This window comes from Zerene cesonia, chromosome 11 (genome assembly GCF_012273895.1).
Source record: "Zerene cesonia ecotype Mississippi chromosome 11, Zerene_cesonia_1.1, whole genome shotgun sequence".
NCBI classification, from domain to species: Eukaryota; Metazoa; Arthropoda; class Insecta; order Lepidoptera; family Pieridae; genus Zerene; species Zerene cesonia.
Window position 1 is genome coordinate 4,807,875 of NC_052112.1, and position 17,343 is coordinate 4,825,217.

The 17,343-nt window shown below is 33.9% G+C and overlaps 1 protein-coding gene across 6 annotated transcripts in view; it reads right to left on the reverse strand.

Annotated features, from left to right (window-relative positions):
- Positions 1-296: 296 nt before the first annotated feature.
- The window catches only part of LOC119829911 (formin-binding protein 1-like), a 34,662-nt gene continuing 17,615 nt past the window's right edge, over positions 297-17,343 (reverse strand). Inside the window, exons 2-16 of one of the 6 annotated variants that reach the window (XM_038352623.1) lie at positions 14,735-14,850; positions 13,826-13,876; positions 13,327-13,471; positions 11,859-12,010; positions 10,397-10,553; positions 9,945-10,082; positions 8,191-8,394; positions 6,625-6,651; positions 6,318-6,332; positions 5,753-5,851; positions 4,860-4,953; positions 4,370-4,523; positions 3,423-3,712; positions 2,904-3,085; positions 297-1,066 (exon numbers count right to left, since the gene is read on the reverse strand). In XM_038352623.1, coding sequence (XP_038208551.1) covers positions 2,907-3,085; positions 3,423-3,712; positions 4,370-4,523; positions 4,860-4,953; positions 5,753-5,851; positions 6,318-6,332; positions 6,625-6,651; positions 8,191-8,394; positions 9,945-10,082; positions 10,397-10,553; positions 11,859-12,010; positions 13,327-13,471; positions 13,826-13,876; positions 14,735-14,850 — 1,821 coding nt within the window. In that variant the 3' untranslated portion in view covers positions 297-1,066; positions 2,904-2,906. Of the gene's footprint in view, positions 1,067-2,903; positions 3,086-3,422; positions 3,713-4,369; positions 4,524-4,859; positions 4,954-5,752; positions 5,852-6,317; positions 6,333-6,624; positions 6,655-8,190; positions 8,395-9,944; positions 10,083-10,396; positions 10,554-11,858; positions 12,011-13,326; positions 13,472-13,825; positions 13,877-14,734; positions 14,851-17,343 lie in introns of all 6 variants that reach the window. The other 5 variants (XM_038352622.1, XM_038352625.1, XM_038352624.1 and 2 more) reach the window with 5 other exon arrangements.

The following is a 17,343-nucleotide window of genomic DNA, read 5'->3' on the forward strand; positions in this document are numbered from 1 at the left end:
CTAAGTCTGTACCTATTGTGATCAGTGTTTTAATTTATAAGATAATGTACAAAATTCATAATCCTTATAGGACAGACAAAATTATTTGTAGCATTATTATTTATTATTTTTAATGAATAATATTATGATAAAATAGATATAATATTATTTGATATTTTCTGTATAAATAAAGTATTCCTGTGAATTTTCTTGTAATTACTAAGATTTTTTTATTTTATCACCAAACAAACACTAACATTAAGCCATTTTACATAAGAAATCAAATCATTAATCAGGTTCAAAAAAAAACGCATGAGGTTCTGTCATCATATATTTTATTTTATATAAAAATCAAATGCACTCATTCATCCTTCATCTCACTATATATAAATACATTGATATTTCTTGCATACGGCAAATATTCATAAAGTAGCATTGGCTAGTTACGAAATTTAGCTAGCATTATAACTAAGTAAGATTCATTTAACATTAGCATTTATAATACATTTGATAACGGATACAGCGTTACATTTACTCATTAATGCATATAAGTCAGTGAAATGAGTACTCTCTTCATAGAAATACATTAAAGTTTACATATATTACACGTGAAAAATTAATTAAATTAACCTTATTTTTGCTATAATTTCGAATAGACAATGGCGGAATCACATAAAAGCAAAGTTATTTCTATACCATAAGTACGAAAAATACCTTAACACATAAACAGCTGGCACAACGAAGATGACGCGTTACAAAAATATTACATTTCAAAATTACACCCTAACGTTACACGAACATACATGAAAAATATGTACGCCACATAACAAAAAAATAAAAAAAAAATATACACAATAAATAAGATCATGGAATGTTATTATGATTTCTCGTTCTTCTCGGCGGCCCGGGGCGATATAAGGCATGCTTCAAAACGACAAATTATAGCAAAAATATATTATATTATATAGGCCACAAAGAAGGTTTACGCAAAGCGCCGCACTTGGGCTTCCGCTGCGGCCGCTACCATGACACCACGCAAGGTGCTCCAAGCCGCCTCGCTTTGCGGCGGAGTACGGTCGTGGGGTGCCTGGAACATGCATTTATGTTTAATTTTTACATTCACACTATTAAACGGAAGTAAGAATAGTAAAAATCAATAAAAATGCGGATAATAATATAATTGATGAAAAAATTAGTTAATTCAGTAGTGCTTTCCGAACCACTGGTAAATGTTAAAACTATGTTATGACAATTGAAATGTGATTCTATAAGATGTCTAATTGAATAAATACATGTTTGAGTTTAACTTTATTAATCAAAACTAAATAATATAAATAAACTAAATAAATAATAAACTAATAAATTTGAAAAAGAATAATTTTAATACTTCATGCATAATAAAATTTAAATTGATTTTTATGAAGTGTAATAAATAGTGCGGTAAATTAGTATTAAGTTTTAATATGTAACTAACAAATTTAATGCTGAAAATTCAAATAATAAAATTATAAAATAACGAGATATAATGATCGATTCTAGTAGTGAAATTCTTGATAATGTATTTTACAGAATACACAAAAAATTCACATTAACGGCCACCCAAAAATTGAATTTATGATGATGATTGTATTGTGTTCGAAATGAAGTAAATTTTACAGCGAGGTCAATGTCACTTGACATTAAAATATAATCTGATTCCGAAAGTGTCCATGACCAACGCACTTTTTTATCCACTAACTAATTGATGTTGAATGTGAATGAAATTATAATCTGGAACAATTTTTAATGAAACTATCTTGACCTCAGACTATTATTATTATATTTTGAAGTACATAATTTTTTTATGATTTTCGGTATTGTATTAAATAAATATCCAATATTCAAAAATAATACATATTAATATTACGATCAAACTTCTTAAATTACAAGCAATTAATGGGTATTAGTTTATAGCTGCGCCCCGTGGTTACGGACTAACTCGCGTTAGTCCGTATCCCGTAGAAATATCGGGATAAAAGTTGCCTATATGTTATCATTTAGTTAGATATTTACGTTCCAAATTTCATTGCAGTCGGTTTAGTAGATTTGCGTGAAAGAGTAACAAACACACACACATCCTTACAAACTTTCGCATTTAAGGCACGTTAAAAGTTTCGCGGCCGAGGAGCGACAATACATAAGTTTCTAGTTTCTAGCAAAATTGTTGATACATTGTTTTAACAAATTTTTACCATGAGCATTTCTTACGAAACTATAAGTACTTTAGGTCGGTCCACAGAAAAAATCACCAGGCATTCGTTCAATACATTCTCAGTTTCAGTTAATATTTTCGAAGTATTCTTAAATCCTTAGCGTCATAGAAATATCTACAAATAATTTATATACAGGTGCCGTACGCCTCTAGATTATCAAAGGAGGCTATGATAATAAGGTGTTAATCAAATACGCGTTCAAGTAAGAGAAAGTGGAGATGCTATCTAGGTTAGTTCGTTTCTTACGATTTAGGTCAAAAATTCTCAACAGATTTAAAAAAATCTTTTAATTATTAGAAATCTATATTTGTATTATTATTAGAAAGGTCGATGTATTACATAATACGTAGTTATCATTCACTTCCTCTAACATATAGAAACTTTGTTGTAGTATTTGTGAGCAGCACTTATAGATAGTGTGTGATGATAACACTCGCATATACGCTCTATTATGAAGCGTATATGTGAGTGTTTGTCTGTATGCATTAGCAGGAGCGTCATGTGTGAGTGCACTCGTGTGTGTACGTGGGCGTGTGTGCGTCGTATTGTACTAACGGCTGCATGTGTGGGTGCGCGAGTGCGTACGCGCTTGTATGCAATTACCGGCGGGTAGTGTGCGTGCGCGTTAGTCTTAGTGGTTCGTTATGCGTGCACGTGTGCGCGCCCACTCACCGGCTAGTGCGCGTGCGCGTGCGCGTCCGCGTAGAGCGTGGTGGCGATGTAGGTGGTGGGCACGAAGCCCTCCTCGCGCGTGTGGTGGCGGCGCACGCGCGTCCAGCCGTCGCCCGCGTCCGTCTCCAGCACCAGCAGCCGCTCGCCGCACTCCATGCGCATCGTAGAGCCCGTGCCGTTCGCTGCAATTCACATTACATACATATGTACATACATATACGGTCTAAGTTTAAAAGTTCTATGTATACTTCATCTAATTGGCCCTTTTTATCATCGATTTGGAGAAATTTAAAGGCGGTATAGATATTTTGGAATACGTCATTAGTTTATTTTCATAATAAATTAAGGTGCATGTTAGGATTCATGTATTAGATGAAGGTGAACTTAGAACTTATTAGATATATTTCTAATGCCTGTAATTCACAAACTATTGCACCCATAATAAGTGAGTCACGTAAGCTATATCGTCGTCTACAATTCTGTATATTTACACTTGAATTCCACATGAAAATACACTACCTTCAAACGCATACAGCGCCTTGCAGTACCCCAGCGGCTGCAGATCCGGCTCGTAGTAGTAATCAAAGTCCGACTCGTGATCGTGATCGTGGTCATGGTCGTGGTCGTCGTGGTGGTCGTCCGCGTGGTGGTCCGCGTGCGCCGCGGCGAGCTCCCCGCCGAGGCCGCTCTCGGGCGAGCCGCCGGCGGCGCGGCCGACCGCCGCGGTGCCCGCGCCGCCCGCGCACCCGCCCGTGCTCACCGACGACTCGGACGCGGAGCGGGACAGCGACTCGCTGTTCGAGCCGATACTATATAACAATTTATATATATTATTATGACATTGAAGAATTTATGACATTAAAAGAGAATTAAGCAGGACATTAATGTTAATTTAATTTTTGATTTTAATATTTGCACACCCAAACTTTGGGTAGAATGTATTAGCCGCAGAAAATTGTATAAGATCTATAATTTGTAACTACATTCTTGCAAATAAATTTAATTTGAATTTGAATTATGATTTAATTAGTACTAGCGATCTGCCCCGGCTTCGCCCGTGGTAAATATATAGCCTATAGCCTTCCTCAATAAATTGGCTATCTAACACTGAAATAATTTTTCAAATCGGACCAGTAGTAACTGAAATTAGTCCGTTCAAACAAACAAACTCTGCAGCTTTATAATATTAGTATAGATAAATGTTAAATTAGTATAGGTTTAGTGGAGAGCCCGCTCGCGCTTTTGGGACGATTAGGACGATACTAATAAAAGATTCAAATGCGTTTAAGTCATTACTTGAATAAACATATGTATATTGCATGTTTAATACAAATTTTCAATTACAACGCCAACTTCACGTAGCGTTCTGAAGCAACTTTCATAAGACTACTATATAATATGGCATTCCCAAATTTAGCTTCTTTTTAACCAACAAATAACGCGCTTATGTGCAAAAAAAATCGTACCTAGTCGCCTGATTAGGCGCAGATCCGTTAGTTCTGGCGGTGGGGTGCAGAGGTGGTGCGCATACTTGATTGTTCGCTTCCGCTAGCAATTCTTCATATTTGCGCAATTGTGCCTTTAACTTCTTCAATTTGTCGCAGCACTCATTGAGTTGACCTGAAAGAAAAAAAATATTAAAAGATATAAATCAATATTTGTATAAATTTATCATAATTCACTATAAGGTTATTTGAAAGATATCCAGAATAGCGTAGAAACTATCCTACTAATAATATTATAAATGCGAAAGTTTGTAAGGATGTGTGTGTGTTTGTTGCTCTTTCACGCCAAAACTACTGAACCGATTCCAATGAAATTCGGTACGTAGACAGCTGGACAACTGGAATAACATATAGGCAACTTATCATCCCGATATTCCTACGGGATACGGACTAACGCGGGTGAAACGATGGGGCGCAGCTAGTAACCATTACAATAGAAATATTACAATACCTTCTACCGTCATGGGATCTCCTAGCGTTGGGTTTGTTTCATACACTCCTTTCATTTTCATCAGACCTTCCATAGCGGCTTGTTCTTGTGCAACCTGGCCAAGACAGAAAATGAAACATATTACGTTATTAATTTAACTTATCATTAGAAGTTTCAGTTTATTAAATTTATTCTGTATTCGTTAACCTTCCATATCATATTAATATTATAAATCACACTAATATCATAAATGTGAAAGTTTCTTTGTTTGGATATTTGTCCGTCGATTACGTGAAGTTGCTGTACGGATTTTGATGAACTTTGGTGTACAAACAAGGTATGAGCTGACTTGGGTGATAGAATATTTTTTATCCCAATTAAATGCTTCCTTTGAGATAAAACTTGAATCTTGACATCCGGGCGGAGCCGGGACGAGCGTCAAATTTTTAACGAATATTTGTCGTCTCAAAAACCATCACTACATATTATAAAACAATGTCATTTTCTCTACCCCTAAGTCTCATAATGCATACATAATGCTTAAATCTTTAAAACTACGCAACGGATTTTGATGGGTTTTTTTTTAAAAGATAGAGCGATTCAGAGGAGGGTTTACTTGTATAATAATATCTATTAAATAAACTACTCCGAATTTACGCGCGCAAAGCCGCGGGCAAAAGCAATACCTAATTGTACTAATTTGATTGCAAATGCTTTAGTTCTTTTTCTCTCTCTAGCTACTGCTAAAGAGGACACAGGATGTTTATTGTGGAAAAACAACGGAATCGAGAACTTTGCGGGTAAAACCTCATGATTGTATATTTCCTTCCTTATGAATTAAAAAAAAATACAGGAACAGTTCGGATCTTGTAAATTTTATATTAAAAACGACCATGACGTTTATGTTTACTCACCTGTTTAGTTAATTCTGATACTTTTGCTTGAAGCTTCTTTTTCTTCTGATTCGGCGGCAAATCTGAATAATCCTCCTTTCCATCCATCGACATGTTATTCTGTTAAATATTAATAACATAAAATTAGACCGTTTAAAATATAGGATTATATTTTATGACGAAAAAATATAAATATCTGAATAAATACACGAATATAATGTATTAAATACACTCATATATACATTATGCTTGTATATCTAAGTTAACAATGACATTAATCTAAATTAATTTTCGTGGATCAAACTTGCCAAGATTTTTATTTATTAACGGTGATACTGTGAATGAATAAAATTAATAAGAAACCAAATTAGTAACAGCATTAGTAGCATAAGTAGCAAATAAGGCTAAGTACTTAAAACTAAATAAATCGATAAGGTTAAGCGACACAAATACAGAGTGAAAGAAAACAGATGATAAATAAATGGCTACAGAAGAATTTTACTATGTTCCATGGAAACCAAGCCATATTTACTGATGTCGTTACTTAATACAATGATCAATAGCAATATGTTTCAACATTGCTTACTAAGAACTTTCCAATCTTCACATTCGCGTTTCCGGAAAACAGAAAAACAAAAATGATTTTAATTTAAAAATGTACAATTAATCCATAAATACGTTATGGACTATGTATCCATAACGTAACTGACAGATCATTTTTGGTGATTTATAAAATTAAGAATATTTCCTTGAAATTTATCATCTTTCAATTAAAAATCAAGATTTTGTTATTGGCTACGTGACCTCATGTGCAATACCTATAAACAACAATAATAATATAATCAAGTGAAAAGTGAATGTTATCAAACATTTGTACTGCCACGCTGACTGACCTTGATCGAGTTGCACGCCTCAATAATCTTCTGTAGCCGAAACGTACGGGAGCGAAACAAAAGCAAACAAATAATATTAAATAAAAAATTCAACAAAGAAAAATGATATTGTGGACTTAGCGTCATAATAAGAGTCCAGATGTAAGCACAAATAAAACATTAAAGTGAGGTGATGAATTGTCTTAGTAATTTCGACTCGCTGGTGACAGGAAAGTTCAAGTGATTGGGATTAGTGAGCTGGAGACTTGCAACGAGTTCGAACATAATATTACAAATTTAATCGAAAAAAAGCATATTATATCTTCTTATAGCATATCATAAACAAAAAAAAAATGTGTAATCAATTAGAAGCAATAACAGTACTAGTTTGGTCAATAAGGTTCCCTTACTCATTGTTAAGAAACCTTATTAAATCAGAATTTCAGGCGTATTCTTCAATCGCTTTACATGACGTTTATCTTTACACTTTTCAAGAGTTAGTATTATATTAAAACTAACTCGATTTACGAATTCGAATTCAATTCGATTCGAAATTTCGAGCTAGTTTGAGTGGAACTTAATAATTTTCATATTAATGTCTCCAGCGAATTTGTGAGAATGATGATAGGAAAGGTTCGAGGGATATTAGGAAACGACGAAGCCTCATGCCAACAACTTACGTCCCACCACAGCGGGTCGACTTACTTTTTCCATTACACCGGCCGCCGTCAGCCAATAATATCAATTGGTTGTTTATACCCGTGTTAGGTAGGGATCATAGGGAATAACAGATAAAATCATATTAGTACCTACAACTTATACCATAAATAAATACTAAACAACAAAATAAAGTATTGGACATCAAATAAACAGAATATGTAAAAAAAATTTATACCATGCAATCTAAATAGAGTAAAGATAACATCTATGTATAAATAATATAAGGATTCTGAAATTTTAATATTCTCTATAAAATACATTGGCTATAAATTCTGCTGCTGAAGTTAACATTCAGGTCAATCATAAATCAAAACTATAAGAGCAGAACGTGACCTAATTGGCAAGCGAATTTCCTGACGAATTTTTAGCTTAAGCCAGATATATTGTATAATGCTTTGCTTAGCACAAAAGTTACTGTAATAAATATAAATATGATTAAGTATTGCACCAGTACCCACTTAATAGTATAAAGCATTTTTAGTAACCCACAACTAAAAAAAAAATATTTTCGCAGTCCAGTCCATTACACAGAGTAGTGAATAATAATCAGCAAGATTCTCATTAGATATAGGATAATTGCAATAATTTATCAAGAAGATTTTCTTGCATAAAAATATACTCGGCCTCACACCACTACAGTAGCATTTTTTGACAATTGTAATCTGTTAAGATTAATACATACATACTTTAAACATCTCCATACCACTTCACATCTTCAAAAATACTCTAACCACTGACATATCGTCCATTTTCCATACAGTTATTATCATATTTGATGATCTCTAAAGAACTTACAATCGCACAATCCACAAACATTTCCAATTCCACTCTACCATGGTAAGCAGTGCACTTATCCTAAAATCTCACCTTATTCGAACTGAATATCGACAGAAGGCCCCCCCTCTTCTTGATCCTGTTCCCAGAGACGGTCCCCCTGGCGGCGGTGAGGTGGTTGTGGGTCGGATGCGGCACCGCGGAGTCCGTCGCGTCCGCACCGGTGGCCGCTTCGAAACGGTAGTCGTCGGGCGGCATGAAACCCGACTTGTACCTCTCTATTACTAACTGGGTGTCCTGGAATGAGAAACGCATTATTATTTTAGAAAGACAGAACGAAAGACACATTTTTTTATTCCAGAAAATTACAATTTAAACAAAACAATACATTTTATTGCATTCTTAATATATTCCAGTAATATTACAATTGAGAAAGTTAGTAAGGATGGAGCGTTGTTACTCTTTTACGGAAAAACGTCTCAATGGATATATTACTTGGCAGGAGCTTGTATACCGGAATAAAACCTTATTCTATGTTTTGTCTGTATTTGGAAATTCTTTTTTTTTTAAGTTAATCATGTATTGATCATTAATACCTAGGCTCCTACCTCCGTTAACTTGAAAGAAATCGTTTTGTGCAAGATAAGACAGGCTTATGTAATACGTAGGTTGAGTTTCATTTATTGTAATAACCATAGTAAAATTTAACAAATAAACACGAGCATTACCACGACCGTATTTTAATACCGGAAAAGAAATTCAAAAAGCAAGAGAATTCCAAAAGTAATGTAGGCAAAAATTGCTAGCAAGTCACCGTTCTATAGTCATGCTTGAAAACAAGATTGCAAATTTGGACGCAATTCTGAATTCATGATCATTCCCATTATCCCTACTTAATATAAATGCGCAAGTAACCCTCTCTGTTTGTCTCAGCAAATGGAGATGAGGAAGTGGATCTTAATATCATACCACCGTCATAACAATCTTAAAACTTTAAAATGCTATTTTTAAGTTACATCTTTGTAGAGATACTTCAAAATCAAGCGAAATCTATTATTATTTATCACTATTCAATCGTTCTAAGGTAGCAATAAACGCCGATCGCATTGGGTCAGCGTTTGTTTATGCGCCATTGTTTGGTATATAGTTACTTCACGTCAACAACTGCATTGTATAAAATATGCAACAATATGCTTTTTATAATTGAATACATATTTAGTGAATGCATTAATTTTAATCTTTTAATAGGAATACTATATGTTGGAAACATACCCATTTTACAAACTAAATTAACCATAAAAATACAAAAGATGCATCTTAAAAAAATCTTTATAATATGTATTTTAAATACATATCATAATACACGAATATTAAGTGTCTGTATAGAAGCTAACCATTTATCGATATATAGATTAATATTTTGCAATATTACAACACTAATGCTTGCTTACAATGGCTTAAAGGAAGATTTGCGGCATTTAAGCGACCTTGAAAAACTCGTATGGCTTGATGAATGTCGGTTATCCGATTATCCTTAATCAGTTAAGCTGCCAAACAGACGCGATGCTAAGAAAGGCTCAGTTCTTCGCGTATTTAAGGCCATAAAAACTCAAAGTGAAACGACATTAAGGTCATACGTGTAGGTCAAAAATACTAGATATTTTAAACATAAAAAGGGAAATTAAATTACACGTAAGATAAAACAATTTAAAGGGAGAACGGTTTAAACGAGTTTTTGTTATGTTTAAAACGAAGCATTGAGCATGTAACGTATAAAAAGATTTATTAAAGAGACGAATGCTGAACACATTATTGTCGTGAATACGCATTGTATTTTTTATACTAACCTCTTTTTCATTAATACTGTTGGCAGCCTGCTCCATACCGTCTAAACATTGCATTATAATTGGAAATACTTTTCTCTCCACGTCCACTGAACTTAACATGAAATTTTTTATATTTTTTATCCTCTTCTCGTCTAGGTCCTGTAACAAAAGGTTGTTTAAAGCTCGTGTTGTCGGCTAGTTTATTTGTGTACAAAAATAGAGTTGTTTTACAATTCGTGGCTTTCCACGCGACCTAGTTGGCGACGTGCCGAAGTGCATGGCGCCTACACTTGAACGTTATTTTAATAAGGAACAAGTTGGAATTATTCGCATAATTCAACAGCTAATAGCAATATTTAATTGATTAATTAAATGTGTATGTATCAACTAATCATATAAATTGCTTTACATTCTGTAACATTATCCTTGATGTATGTACTTCAAATTATGCCTGCGACATAAGAATAAGTTACCTGTAACTGTTTAAATACATGAGGCAGCCTCTGTTCGTAGTGTTGTCTCTGTGCTTCATTTGTCTTTCGTAATTGGTCCATGTATTCTTGTTTCGCATCTTCGCACGCTTGGCTTCTTAATTTCATATTTGTTTTCTGTTTTTCAACCTCTGCCCGACTGTAATGTAAAAACAAAAACAATGCTAACCATTGCGTAATTCTCAATTAACATAGTTAAGAAGTCTCGTTTGCATGTAGGCAGAAGTAATATCATTGCAAAAATGCGAATACATAACGGCACAATAAATACGAAATGTCGGCCTACAAATCGATGCATATTTTTTAGTCGCGTTCACGAAAATGCCGTGAATGTTACATAGTCAACGAAAAACGCTCTCTGTTTACGCAACTCCTGTTACCAGCTTTTCAAAATTCAAAACTGCACGTCCCGGTGCATTTGTTAACAATTCAACAATGAGATAGTGACTTGTGGGTGAATAAACTAACGCAGCGCTAAGCCATTGTATCGTGTAACGTGTCAGACGGCCTAGATTTTCTTTAATGGTAGCTAAACGAACCAAAGACGGGCATACTAAATACTTAATTGAATGTCTCGAATTTGTAAACATTTCGGCCGTGATGTCATGCTGTTATGGAAATAACCGTTTCTGAGATGACATCTCTTTCAGAGATAATATTCAATAATGATTGACCTATATAATAAACAGACAACATAAACTCCCACATATCGGTATTGGAAAAAATTTATAGATATTATTCTCGGAACTACTGATTAACTGTTATCAAATCATCAAACGCTATAAATATACTATGTATGATTACAACTATATCGAGAAACATAAAATAGCTTGAAAGCTTTTAGGCATCGCTGACGAGTAATGGCGAACAGTAGTTAAAATGCTGGTTTTTAAATGGGAAACATAAATGTATGAAAACGTCGGCATATAGTCAAAATAACTGTTGCTACGTCATTATTACACGTTGGTGGAGTGCAGACATGAAACGAATAAAAAAACAGCTTTAATCCACCTGGGGTTGGAGTCATCGCCCGCCCTATGGGAATTCGCGAGATTCACAATGTTTACTCGTGAAGTGCCAACGCGGTATAAATAAAGAAGGACTCGATTTTTAGCACTGAGTAATTTTTTGTCGATTTTTGATGATCGATGTACAACTATAATATCGCCGCTGTCATAAAATATTTTTTGCGGCAAGGAAATAATGAAACGGCGAGGACAAGAAAAGAATATTACTTATAGGTAATTCATATATTTCGCTAATTTAGCTATACCAATGCATCGAACACGATATCAACAATACGTATCAAAAATAGGTAAAAAATATTTTACGAAACCTTGCATGTAAAACAAAATACATTCATTCCACCTATATATTTTGTTCCAAACACACCACCGCACATACGCCAACAAATACCAACAACATAGTAACCAACATGCATCACCTGAGGTTGAAGTCAGCGTCCGCCTTCTGGAAAGCGTCGAGCGCCCGCTCCGACTCTCTCGCGGCGCGCTCGTACGCTCTCCGCGCGCGCTCCAGCGCGCCCGCCGCCGTGTTCAACACCGCCATTTGTTTTGCACCTTCGTTTAAGTGTTGCTGGAATGCGGGAATTGCGAACAAATTAATTGTGCACTGTTGCGCGTAACGTACGGTTAACTAAACAGGCGCTGTGATGAATTTATAGAATTCCTGCCTAGTGAGAAAATTCATCTTCGTAATTAGTTCATATAACTACGACTGGTGAGGCACGTATATAATCTATGTAGAAGAGGGGAGTGGCGACCTTCCTTATGAAACTAAACAAGAAATTACTTCGATAACGATCATGACGTGGACGATAGCCCAGCGCGAAAGGCATCGAAATTAGAGTCGAATTTTCAAAGAATACAAGTTTTAATTTTTTAATGAATGAATATTACAATTTTGAATTTGATTATCATATGACCCATTTACTGTCATAAATTTTTCCCATAACAATACATAATGCTTCTATTACTTCCAAATACTATGAAGTCATAAATTTTAGGATACTACATTAATTAATGAAGCTATAAATGTTGCTAATAGCGAATTCCTAATAAACGTTGCAATGAATGCCAAGGTTGAATAACAATCGTTTCTGTTTTGTTCGATTGGTTTCCTTTTCACAATATTGATGTAAGAAAACCAACCGCAGATTTCCAATCCTGAACTTAGTCATCGTATCCAGAAAAACGGACGCAAACAGTACATTTAATAAATAAGTTAAAGATGTTTATTCTATAAAACATAGAAAATCCTTCAATTTAAACGGAATAACTGACGCAATTAAAAGCATAATAATAAATGGAAACATTGAGTAGATTTTTCATAGATTACATTTGAACACAAAGAAGTTTAAACCCAAAAAAATGTAATGCATTCATCAATCAGACGACTTAATTATATTAAGAATGATTAATTATTTGCAGCAGTATGCACGAATGAGTAATGTAACTAAATGTTGTGCCGGTGCCTCATTGAAGGTCGAGCCATGGAACTGTAGTGTAAAAATCATTGTGATTATAAATGAACCTAATACCAATATCCAATATCAAAACTAGAGTTTCTGCACCATTTATAACTTAAGAACGGATATTATGTGTAGGCACACACGTAAGCAAATACGCTAATGGAAGCTATTTGTATATGTGTGCGTACACATTGTTTCCATGTCAATTATAATTTTTATAATATTCAGCAGTGGCATGTTATTCAGTATTAATTATTATATTGGTAAAAAACCAGATCAGCCAGTCTTCATCTATCCTACTGACTTCGGTTCTGTATGAAACTTGAAACATATTATGTAGGCCGTTATATGAAGAAGCATAGACCATTTTATACCTGGATTATGAAGTAGCGAGGTAGCCCATTAATATCAAACAACAAACCTTTCTTTCCTCGCGCAACTCTTTGGCGAGCAAGTGCAACTCACGCACCACGTTGGACTGCAAGTTTTCCGCCACAACCTCGCGCTGTCCCGCGAAGTCGCCTAACTCTTGAAGCAGCTTTTTAAATGCCTTACATGGTGTGTATCTAGAATTTAAACGTGTAAACAAATATGTGTTCAAAATCACTCTCATTCTGTGTAGTCAATCAGGGTTATTGTTAACTAAGTTAAAAAACTTTATTTTTTCTAATGACAATATTTTTATATAATATATCTATAAAGATTTATTAGATTAAAGATTTTCAAACGTTTTGCAATTACAGGAAAAGCTATAAGGATATTTTTCCAATCACCCCTGTTCACAATTATCCTGATTGACAATATATGTGCTATGTTATGCATTTGGTTTAGTTGTATTTATTGTTATAGACTCAATGAATACTTATAATAAATAAGTATTCATTGAGTCTATAACAAAAGGACGTGTTCAATAAACTTACTGGTACTCATCCTCTTCTTTTCTTTTAGGTTGATAGTTTTTGACCAGCCTCCTGAAAACAAGTACAAAATTTAAATTTACACATATCACGAACAGTAGGATAATAAATCCTACATTACATTAAACTATTTTTGGAACTCATCGCTCTGTTATTGCTTTTAATTTATACTTTACAGTGGCAAATTATACACTTCCTTAAACACGTTGTTAATAAAAAAAAAATATGGGCTACTTATATAATAAAAAGCTAATTTCTAAGCTTCTTGCACATCTGTGCTAAACTCCACACATTAAAATTGATAGCGCATCATAAAACACCGTTATTATATCAATAATATATCTATATAAACAGCACATATGCGAACAGCAAATTAATAAGAATCATGTAAAAAATATGATATACATTCGGTAGGCGATAATATATCTAGTGAAAGTGGACAGTCTACCCATTAGTTAATATACAAATATAGCGATACAGGTTCTTGTGACTTCGACTTATCCTTCCTTGCCCATTCTTACATAAGACTGTTTATCATTTAATTTTATGTTTAACACACATCACTCTCTCACTGTGTGCTTGAGTGAAAGGCTTTGCATGCTTTCTACTGATTTATAAAACACAAATACATGTTTAGTAAACAAGTTAACAATAATTAATGTGAGAAATTTTTGAAAAATTGCATGTTTTTTCAAATCTAAAAATTTCTTATTTATAAAGCATTTCAGTGCTATAAAACTAAAAATTCAATAATAATTAATATATACATAAATAGATAGTTAATTATAGAGAGGTAGACCTTTACTTTATTTTTTAAATAAATGCAAAAACATTGTTGGATATTTAAAGAAGTCTCTAAATTTACAAATTTAGGCACTATATAATATAACTGAATGAAGTAAAACATCTTACCTGAGTTTGCCAGCGTATTCTAATTCTATCGCACATCTCTCCTTAACAAAATTACCGTATTTATCTAGGAACTCGATTCCTTTGTGTGTATGGGCGGCTAAGTTATCATATTGATCCTGTGGACAAGGCAAATATTACACATTACAACGAGCTCTTGGTCGTCACAACACAGGAGGAAGTTGATCGCGATAGTTAATGTCGACGGAAACTGACGCACAACTGGCGATAAACGAAACGATCACAGCGTGCATTCGCACTCTTAGTATTCATTATAATGTTGTTCACTCCAAAAATATATTTTTAAATAGAATAAATCATTTGAATAATTCTTAGACTTGGCAATCATTTAGGCTCACTACATTAAAATTTCTCCAATTTAAAAATCCCTTTATTCTTCATATACATAGTTATAACCTTGACATATTCGATTCTATAAAACCATGACAACAAACAATGAAATTATGTATGATTAAGTATATGTGTCAGGTATCTGATACAGGTATTCCATTTAATTGCTACAAATCAACAGAATTTAAGTATAAAGTTTTTATGAAAGTATTACTTTCTCGGGTAGTATTAAAAAAAAAAACATTCCCACAAGTAACAGATTGCGTGCAAAGATGCGCACGCGACTTTGACGTCTCCGTCAACGCATCGACACGACGCGGCCGCCCTTGACTCTAGCGCGATTGAACGGGTGCAACGACACCTATGAGACCGCTATCCTAGCTTTATTATAACATTAAACGTAATATTATCACATTTAAATCCTTTACATCTAATCATACGTATATTCCTCTTAGGTATTTTTAAAAAACCAAGTGTAATTTGGTTTTATTATGGTTTAATAACAAATCTTAAGCAGACGCCTTTCATAGTTTACGAAACGCGTGCATACGATCAATATCAAGGGCTAGTCGACTAAACAAGTGGCCACAAATAGCACGGAAACGTGCGCTAGAATTATAAGCAAAGCACTTCTCTTCCCAACGGCGGCTGACGAAGTGTTGTAACTATTAACATTAATTAATCGTGGGCCAAACAATGCTTCACACTGCGAGTTATACCATTAATTACTAAAATTACTAACATTTAAATTGCAACATTTACAAACAAATAAAATTTAAACATTATAAAATGTATCTTAAAATGTTTTTATTTTTAATTTTATTCAACCTAATCAATAGGTTTAATTAATTTTGTGCCACAAAAAAGATAAAGTCTAAAAATTGGACTCAAAATCCTGGGTATGTAAATTGTAAAATTTTGAATCCATGCGTGCATCGCGTGTTGATTGGTCGATAGTAAAATATGGCTGTCAGCAAACACAATGCCAGTATTGTTAAGTGATTACTATACAGAGTCCTTTATGCGTCCTGACTTTAATGTAGTGACATTTCGTGTAACACAGCGGTCTATTACACGTCAAGGATCGGTACTGCACACAATTTTAATGCATGAATATATTCATGTTGATAACCATCTTCATATTGCTAGAACTATAATTTTAATAAGCTTTTATTAACTTTATCTGTATGTATGTATGAAATCGACTCCATTAGACTCAATTTTGACCCACTTTAAGCGGACAGATTTAATTCAAAATTTGTACACTTATGAAGGATCGGTGACAACGCAATAATTTCATGAGTTTATCCCATTGTCCTGATCATTTATCATTCAATAATTTTTTTACTATACGTCGTAAAAGAGCAAGAGAGATTTTTAGGCTTATGAAACTAGATACATACATTATTATTAATGTATTTGTCTACTTAATTTTAATATTACAAATAAGGAGCAAGTTATATCCCAATGAATATAATAATCTTATAATACGTAGATGTTTATTTATGCCATTTTAAGTTGGTCACCTAGAACATAACAGTTATTTAATTTTCTGCAATTAATAGCTATTATAGTCATCTGTCTTCAGATATAGGCTGCGACAAGCGTTCATTATCTATACTGGATATACCGTTGGCTCACTCGCCTCTAGAATCCCGTCTAACGAGGTTTCGTTCTGTCATAATTGCGAGTCAGCTTGTACGCATCATCAACGGCAAACGATAAAAAAATAAATTGCTTCTCATTATGTTTTTATTTAAAAAAATTACTTACGACCATAGCCGAACAACTATTTTCCATTTACAATTGTGGTTATTGTGAGAATTTGTGTATTGATGTCATGAAGAGTGAAAGGTTCATTTTAACTCATTTGTTAAATTCTTTAATATAGACGTGACACGGTTCATTGGCCATGTTGTGGCAATATCGACTCTGTGGGAGTTTCTCGGCTGGACGTGGGAGAACTGGAACGACAACTATGATCATTTTCCGAGATACGGCAGCGCAACATGATCCGAGTGCGAATACTTAGCAGATAATATTGAAACAGCATCATTAACACAATACGTTTATAACGCCGACACTTAAATGTTCTTAGTCTTAGTTAGCGGTAAGTTATCCCAGCATAGGTTTTATTTTTACCAACCTTCTGTTTATGTAAAATTATAACTTATATCTTCAAATATAATATTTAAGCGTCATCATATCTCTAACACTCTCGCAAGATACCGATTATTCGTTTTTTTTTTTTATTTTCTATA